This window comes from Nicotiana tabacum, chromosome 12 (assembly GCF_000715075.1).
Source record: "Nicotiana tabacum cultivar K326 chromosome 12, ASM71507v2, whole genome shotgun sequence".
NCBI lineage: Eukaryota > Viridiplantae > Streptophyta > Magnoliopsida > Solanales > Solanaceae > Nicotiana > Nicotiana tabacum.
This window is the reverse complement of record NC_134091.1, coordinates 79,993,181-80,002,746: the sequence shown is the minus strand read 5'-3', so window position 1 is coordinate 80,002,746 and position 9,566 is coordinate 79,993,181. Positions and strand designations below refer to the sequence as shown.

At 36.1% G+C, this 9,566-nt stretch overlaps 1 protein-coding gene across 1 annotated transcript; it reads right to left on the bottom strand.

Moving 5' to 3' along the window:
* Positions 1–601: 601 nt before the first annotated feature.
* Positions 602–7,544, bottom strand: LOC107826937 (uncharacterized). Its single transcript, XM_075226644.1, has 4 exons — positions 4,915–7,544; positions 4,063–4,242; positions 3,083–3,195; positions 602–1,491 (listed from the first exon to the last, which is right to left on the bottom strand). Exons 1-2 carry the CDS (start codon positions 7,404–7,406, stop codon positions 4,131–4,133), a joined length of 2,604 nt encoding a protein of 867 aa, XP_075082745.1. The 5' UTR covers positions 7,407–7,544; the 3' UTR covers positions 602–1,491; positions 3,083–3,195; positions 4,063–4,130.
* Positions 7,545–9,566: the final 2,022 nt, after the last annotated feature.

Below are 9,566 nucleotides of genomic sequence, written 5' to 3'. Positions count from 1 at the left end.
TTTTGTTGGATTTTCGGATTTTTTGTCACATAAATATTATTTCAATCTTAATTTGTTAAATTTTTTATAACTAAATATATGTTCAGTAAAAATTACAAAATTGAAAAACATATGATCTATAAAAATATTCTTATAGGAGAATTTTCTTAGTAATTGAAATTTATGAGTTTTGTCAAGAGAAATTGGTGATGAAAATGAAGAAGACATCAGTAATGGAGGAAATCGGATAAGGGAAAAAGAAAAAGGAAAAAAAAGAGAGAAGAAAATAAAAAAGAAGAAAGAAAAGAGAAAGATAAAGAAAAAAAGTACTAATAAAAAGGAAATAGTGTTTGTACACTTTAATACAATTAACGAAAGAGTTAATTAGTTTGGGTGAATTCCGTTTCGAAAAGGGCATATATGGACCAACAGTATAACTCTAAGGGCATATATGGACCAACTATGTGACGGTAAGGGTATATTTGAGCTAAAGTATTAACGAAGGGCAAATGTGCTCAATTTCGTATAGTATAAGGGCATATTTGGACCTTTTCCGTATGAACAAATTGGTTAATATTTTCATGCTCAAAATCATCGCTAGCCAAACCAAATCAAAAATATAGAACGAAAGTCGAAGAAAAAGTGTTAATTGGATACAACGCTTGGGCAGGAAATACAGTATCTACAATAATGCACAGTACCAGTCAATGAGGTGATGTTGAAGTAGCAGCTGAATTCTCAAGATTCCAAAGATGTTGGTTCGATTTTAACTCGTATGAATCCTACAATCCTCAAATAGGTGACCTATTCAAAGACCACTTTGTCACAAATATCTCGATCATACCTTCCAGAATCTACTCTTCTTGGTACACATAAGAATCAGGTATTGCATCTTAACAACTCAGCATAGCCACAACTAGTCAATGAATTCATCAAGATGAATTCGTCAGTTAGAGATAGGACCGATCTTAAAATGAAAAGACTTTGCAGAGTTTAATTGCTGAAAGCAGCAACTGACACATGATACCAATTACTAAAACAAGCAGTTATACAGACGTGAAAACCTCGAGTTGTAAACTACCAAAAATCAGCTGTGCAAAGATGTCATGATGACTGACATCAGGATCTGCTGCATTTGCTTTCTCGATCCTCCAAGAGTGCCACAAAATTACTCCGCCCTTTGCATATGACACGCACATCAAGTACATTATTATTGGCACCACATTTCGAGCGCAACCCTTTACACTTGGGATCATGCACACAAGTAATGGTGTTATCTATGTTCACCATGTCTCTTATTTGCTTTAAAATGTAGATGACACTTTTCTTCTGGCTGAAAGGTAAACTGATCATCAACTGGTCTTTAGCATCTTTGTCCTCATTTTTCACTTTTCTATCTGCCACACTTGCTGATTTTTCCTCCTAAAAAGTACACCAACGTCTGGGTTCTGGAATGGTAGACATGAGAAGTTACCGTAGACACTGATTACAGCTGGTTCCTATGTTCTCAACCTTGCATCATAAGTAAACAATTTTCTGTGAGAACGAAGATTATCCTGCTCAAGCTTGAGAGTGAAATGAAAATGTAGTTTTAGAGTAAATAGAGAAGTGCTTTTCCAATGTGTATGCTCTATAATGAAATATTATTTACGATAACAATGATCTAAAGCACAAAGAGAAGCTAGACTTCAAATCACTTCCAAAACTTCCACAAATAGACTTTGAAAGCTATTCACTCAACTGTGGTACAACAGTTCCCAGCTGAGAACAAATCTAAATAAAATTAAAACTTCCAGGAATGCCAATATTTACATCTTCAATTTTTGTAGATTTTGGATAGTCCTACGTATTCAAGCTTCTGCCGAAAGCCTTTCAGCTCCGTTTCTTCTTCTTCTACTACTACCCCAATCCAAATCTACCCATGAAGGGGCATTGTTAGGTTCACATCTGGTCGTGCCTTAGCTACTTTAGGTCCAGATTCCTGGCTATTACTTGGTCTAAGGTGACAGGTTCCGGTTTGGTCTAGGATTTGCTTCAAGGCTTCTAATCTGGTTAGGTGCTGTTGGAGATTTAGAAGGAGTACCCAAACAGGGATAACTGTAGTTTGATCTTCTAGAGCAAAATCAGGCGTCCACCTAAAGACCCACATCCTAGATCCACATGTCCATATATCCTTATCATAAGGAAGAAAAAAAAAGATCCACATATCTCCATATATCTCTTAAAATAGATTGTATTATAATCGGATATCCATGAAACACATAAACATATATCTCAAGTTGAAGAGGCCAATGCAAATCTGTCTTTGGCAATGAAATCCAATCCAATCTCTTCTATTTGAGGTCAGCCGTTCGAGAACTTTTCAACCAAGGTCCATTTACAATCCTCACAAAGAATTCCATAATATCTTAGTCTTGGAGCCTGAGCTTAGCTCAGTTGAGTTGTGTGACTATTACTTTAAAAATACGAATTCATCCCCTAGGGTCAAGTATTAAGTAAATCAGAAATTAACTTAAGTTGATTATGTGCTTAAATATTAATTAATTTTTTTCACCGTGATACTTAATATAAAATGGGTCATATGACGGAACTTGGGGAAGAGTGAGACAGCATAGGCTTAGGGACACAACAAGAGTGATAGAGAACCAGTTTGGATTTATGCCTGGTAGATCCACAATAGAGGCCTATATATTTGCTAAGGAGATAACTTCTTGGTATGAACACTATGTTGAAGTTCTATTGATTTTCAATGTAATAATAGCATAAAGACTGACAGATCATATTGAACTTTCCTCTCTTTCACTGTAACCTCTATGCCATACACTGGCCTATTATGATGATATCCATCACCAAACAACCACAGTTAGCTTTAGCTGCTGGAGATGAATGGGGAAGACAAAGAAAGGTTAAGGACAAGTGGAGAAAGGAAACATAAGTGAGACACTTGAGACGCCAAAACTCCACCTGATATTCTCTTTTCATCAAAAAGTTGTCTTCAAACAATGAAAAATTAAGATTTTTTTTTTTTTTTGGGGGGGGGGGAGGGGGATCAAGTAAAGTAGCTTCATAATCGTAATTATGCAGTAAGTAACTGAAAACTTACAATGGACCAGCACAAACATGTTGATCCAGTCATCAGGAGATCAATGTTCCGTGGTTATGTGGGCTCGGCCTTACAGACCCGAATTGGGGTTTTCGCTTCTGCAGCTCCTTCATCTGTTAGAGATTTTAAAAAAAAAGATCATGCAAATAATTGGCAGAGAGAGAGAGAGAGTACGCAAAAAAATGTTGATTGTGATGTGGAGCACAAAGGGATCAATCTGGAGAGAATATTGAAGAAATCAAATATGCAGGGGAGAAAATCAATCTGGGTATGAAGGTAATCTGGAGAGATGTTTTTAGTGCTTCAGTAATAAACTGGTCAGTCAAAATTGAAGAACACAAATTTTTGAGTTCTTTCATTATTAGCTACATGGTAAAAGAACACAAATTTTTGAGTTCTTTCATTATTAGCTACATGGTAAAAGAACTCAAAGCTTTAAATTTTATGTATGCATTTTCTATCAAAATATCTCTGGCTCTTTAGTTGATAGAAAAAAAAAAGGATAAAACAAAGAAATAAAAATGAAACTAAAATAGGTCCAAAGGTATGATATTAAGGCCAGATCAGTGCATGGACCAATAGGAAAAAAGTGACAATGAGAAACTGGATAAACTGCAGAAAGTGATTCGTTCTCTGTATTGGGCACAGAACTCCATTCGTTTATGAGGTCAGCATCCTTGTCGGCCCCGATAATCATTTCATGACTTGGAAACTAGATATGCTTCGTTGAACTGGCTGCATTTTCCATTTTAAGTTTTCAAGGGAACCACGGTTTGCTACCAATCCCCTCGAAACTCGCAGTCCATGACCATGAACAAAGGCAGAGCCAGGATTTGAACTTTATGGGTTTTAAATTCTAGAATAGTGACGTCACGCTTTAGTAACTGGGTTCTGAATTTAATCTTTGTACATATTTAGTAAATTCCTTCACACAAATACAGGGTTTGTACTAAAGCTAGTGAGTTTGGCCAAACCCGTACCTCTCCTTCTACCTCCACCCTTGACCATGAAGAAAGGAACATTTAATTACTAGCAGCTTAATTAATTACTAGTCATCCAGAATTTCATTTTTGGGAGTTCGGAGACTTGATACACTTCCTTGACCCCATCCTTTCTGCACCCGCTTCAAATTTTTCAAGGCTGCTGCACTTCCATCGTCTCTGTCAAAACAGGATAGATTGTCAAGAAGATTTCATGAAACATGATAGACTATAAAAGGAGATTTATAAAACAAACAGAAATAAAAAAGAATAATCTATGAACTGACAATTTAGTCAAGGTACGACGTAATAATGGAAAAGATATGATTTTTGAGAGAACCACATTCTCTTGTAGGTTCTCCACTTTTTCTATACCACTGGTATACCAGGGCTTCTCCACAATCAATAAATTATCACTTTATGGGAAAATTAATGGAAAAGGACAAAACATGAAAGTGAAAAAACGATCCATGAGAATGAGAGTGTCTAAACTTGGCTTGATCTTACCAATTTAAGACTATACACTCATATTTGATGACCCTATTAACCAGAAGTTTGGCCCTTTTCCGTTTCATTTTCTTCATCCACAAGACTCCACTTTTTCCTTTAAATAAATTGACATATGACATGGTTTCTCATAGACTCGGAAGTTCCACAACCTAATAACTATATAATTATCTCGTAGAGCCAGACTAGATAGCTAGTGAAACAGATGATCCCAGGTAAAAGGGGCAACCTAGCAAACTCAACGTATTCACTTTTGGGGGGAGGAAAGACTAGTTTCTCAAATAATAGAGGACCGCCTGAATAAAAGGAAAACTAAGATAAAGCAGATGAACTTAAACTCCTTACCTGTGCACAATTGCCTGCCAACCATCTCCACCATATTTGCTTCGCTTCGCATGATTTAACTCCCTATAGTTTTGGTAAGCTTTGTTACCCACCTTACCTTCTGAAACCATCTCCAGCATCCTCTCCGCTAGTTCATCTGCCTCCTGCTTATTACCCAATTTACGTAAACCATCAATGACTGGCATGAATGATGCAGGATTAAACGCATATCCTATGTCCATCATCCTGGTGAGAATATCATGAGCACCTTCTAAATTCTCCTCATTAGAAAGCTTGTCAATAAGATCTTTGTAAAGGAAGCTTCCTAGATCAAAGCGTTTATCTAATGCAGTTTCCAGTAATTGCTTAGCTTCCAAGATTTCACCTCCAGCAAGATATTCATTGAACATCAGTGCATAGAGCGCTTCCTTGTGACCACATATACTCAAGGCTATATCAAATACCTCCTGAGCTGGTCTGAACTCACCAGTCCTGCAATATGATGTAATAAGCAACTCAAAGATATGCAGATTAGGAATTATTCCTTTCTGTAACATTTCATTCAAAAGAGAAATTGCTTCTTCAGTTCTCCCAGATTTGCATAGACAGCTAGTCATGATATTGTACGTGTAAACATTTGGAGAAATCCCTTTTTCTCGCATTTCATCCATCAGGTCACACATTTCGAATATTTGATTTTTGCTCCCCAACCCGAGTATCAAAGAATTATAAGTTCGTAAGCTCTTGTTACAACCTTTCTTCTCCATGTCCTTTAGAACCTGAAATGCAGATGATACCTTTCCTCTTTTACACAGATGATGTAAAATAGTATTATAAATAATTGAATCAGGGTACAACTTCTTTCCCATCATCTCAAGAAACTTCTTCTTAGCTTCATCAAGCTTCCCTTCTCTGAATAAACTGCTAATTATGGTTGAATAGGTGATCAAGTCGGGCAGGCATTTCCTCCCATGATCATCTTCATTAACCAAGCTCATAAACGACTTTCCAAGATCACCAAGCGCAGCACTTCCGTGGCTCCACATTTCACTCACAATCTCGACAGCTTTGTCCACTTCTCCAGTTCGGCAGAGACCATGAATCACTATGTTGCAACTCACGATATCCAGGCCATAACCTCTCTCATTCATCTTCTGCAGTAACTGCTGCGCCTCTGATATTTTCCCTTCTTTCCACATGCTATGAAGCAGAGTATTACAAGTGTACGTATTTGGAATGCAGCCTCTCTTCATCATCTCATGCAGAATATTCTTTGCCTCAGTCACTTTACTTTTCATGGAGTAGCCATGGAGTAGAGTGCTATAAGTGACTGTATCTGGAAATTTACCATCACTTACCATTAAGCTCATCAGCATTTTGGCATCACCAAGCATCCCATTCTTGCAGAGGCCATCAATCACAATGTTATAAGAATATATCGTGGGAGCTACTCCATTCTCCGACATCTCTTTCAGCACTGATTGAGCCTCCAACATCTTTTTATTCTTCACCAACCCACACAACCAGATATTGTAGCTCTGCACATTGAAGAAAATACCATCTTTCTTCATAGACTCAGTCAGTGTCCTCGCATCTTCAAGCATCCCTCTCTCACAAAACCCCTGCAACATCAAATTGAAAGTTACAACATTCGGCCTTGGCAAGTCGAATACCTCATCTATTTGCATATCCCTGAAAATTCTGGAAGCCTCAAGAATCTTCCCCGAGTTACAAAGAGCTGAAATTCTAGAATTGAAGGTAACAACATCAGGAACAAGCCCATCCTCCCTCATCCTCTCGACCAACCTCTCAGCGTCATCAACATCACCTTTCTTGCAGAAACTGGCAATCAAAGTATTGGATATTATCACGTTAGGACAAACGCCCATCATTTTCATCATATCCAGAAGTTTCAAACCTTCTAAAGGAAGCCCAAATTCACAATAGCCACGAATCAAAATCCCAAAAGTAAACTCATTAGGCTGACACCCTTTCTCGCGCATAACATCAAACAGGTGGCGGGCATCTCCCAAACGATTCGAATTACACAACCCGCCAATGAGAAGGTTAAAAGTATAAGTAACAGGCGAAACGCAAGCAGAAATCATATCTTTGTACAACCAAGACAAGAAATTCGGACAATCAAATTTCAAAGACTTATGCATAAGCAAATTGTAGAGTGATACATTGGGTGGTGGTTGATGAGGTAAGTGAGAGCGAGTAGATTTGAAGAGAGAAATGGCATCTTGAATATATCCGTAAGTTGCTACGAGCTTGACGAGGGTGTATTGAGAAGGAAGGGAGATTTGAGGGGATAGAGAAAGGAGGAAAGAGTGAAGTGTGTGGATTTCGGAAAGCATTTGGGAATGGAGGAGGATACGGGTTAGGGAAGGGATTGAATAGAGGGGAGGATTTGGAGTTGAGAGAGTGCGTTTGAAGAGTTGCCATGCCAGCTTGGGGTTGCTGGAGTTCTTGATTAATGCTTTGGTTAGCGTTTTGGTTTGCTGCTCCATTATCGTGTAAGAGTTCAATAGTGCTGAAATAACGGCTAAATGGCCGTTCTTCCTTCCTCCTTCCTTAGGTGCTTTCTTCCTCCTATGTATCTTTTCTCGAATACATTTGACTTTCTCAGTTCAAAGCACTTACAATTATTCCCAATTATTTTGATCTTGAGAAAAACATGTATTCCCTCCATTCACGTGTTAAATTATTTTCTTTTTGGTCTATTTTAAAAGAACAATCTTTTTCTATATTTAAACTAGTAAAGTAATTTGTGCTTTGCGCTTTTGTAAAAGGCATTAGTAACTTTAGAATTGAAATTGTTATACATATACTCGAGAGTTGTGAAAAATTTCAAGTATATGTATGCTAATTAATTTTATATATTTTATTAAAGTTACAAATATAAATATTTCTATTAGATGTAGAATTTAGATGAATTGCATCTCTCATTAGCATATTCTGAAAAATGATAAAATAAAAAAGAATTGTGTGCATGTGTATGTATAACTTTAATAATTTGAATCTCTTGGTGTACTCGTTATTAAATACATCTATTTAGGTATTTTGATATTTATTTCACTTAGATAGTTGTACGTTGGCTTTCTAAAAATTTCCTCCATTCAAATAACATGAAGATGAAATGAGAAGTAAAGAAAGTTAAAACTGAAAGAATACAAATCAATGGAAATAGTGGGAACGCAAGGTGCAGTGTCTCTCCATTGAATTTTACATTTTTTTTATCTATTTATTTTTTTTCGCTCCTTTTTTGTTTGTTGTTGTCTTCTCTATTATGACTTTTCTATTCCTTAATTAAACATTTCTTGTTGATATTCCCAATCACCAATCAACAACTGTATAAACCACTGAGTGAAATGATACTCTAGTAATTAAAAATGTCATAGCTGATAATCTAAATTACCAATCAAGAGTGAACATAGGTTACTTATGATATATCAAGTACTATCTTCTCGTAGCTCAAATGATGATACAAATAAAGTGAACATCTAGAAAGCTAAATAGTCTCCATAGAAAAGTTACTTATAAATATAATGAAGGATCTGTCAAGGATAATAGAAAGGCACAAACAGTTAAAGACTCCAGCCTTTTGAAAGTTTTTCTGAAGAATACAGGTAGTTTTGCCTCTATTGCCCCCTCTTTCTTTCCAAGATAATAGGCATGTAATTCCATCTTTATCATTTCCAAAAACAGTACAAAAGCTGGTAATAGTGTCTTCTCTCTATTCTAAGCACACAGAACTGCTTCTTTCCGATGTGCAAGATCTTTAAGAGAATAAATTGGAAGAGGAGCCTATGAAACACATGATATATTGTTCAAATTGAACAAAAATAAATCCACAATGAGGTTTTACTTTTAGTACAAAGAGGGATATATTTTGACTTGGCTTTAATTTGAAACAGGTTATTTTGAAAAATAGGATGCAGACGAATAATCTTAACTGCGAAATTGGAATAACTACAATACAATTTTTTTCTTTCTTATGCCTTCAAAAAGTAAAACATTAATGAGATATAACATGAAAATTGCAAGAAATCTATAATCAGACTTACCTTGCTAATATCAACCCAACAATTTAAAAGTCTTATGAACAACTAAAGCCTCGGGAAGGCCTGACAATGTCATGTGAAGTTATTTGTATATAAAGGGAGATCACATTCAGGTTGAAAATTAGCATCGCAAAAGTAGCGGGTTTGTACTTACTATGACTCCCATGGAACTCTTCTGTCCATCCTTCCATGCTCCATTTCTGTGACTGCAAATGCAATCCACCATTACAAGTAATTCCAGTACAACTATGACTCAAAACGCTTCCATGGAGAATAGTGTGAGGTGATCTTAAAATATTATAAATTAGGCTACAATAAACAGAATAATATTGCTAAAACATTATATGTAGAGAGTAGATATATAAGGAGCCTCTGCTTCATATAGTAAAAAGTATATATCAAAATATCAAAAATTTTAATTGCATTTGTGAGAGGTAGAAGGGGTCAAATTTGCTCCTGTTACTATTTAAGTTAAGCAACTTTTATAGAGTTTTTAACATCCCTAAAATATACACTAAAGTTCAACTACATCTGTAATATATTCCAACTGATAAGAAACATTCCTAATGTATTAAAAAATAAACAAGTTTGAGCCAAAGATAATTC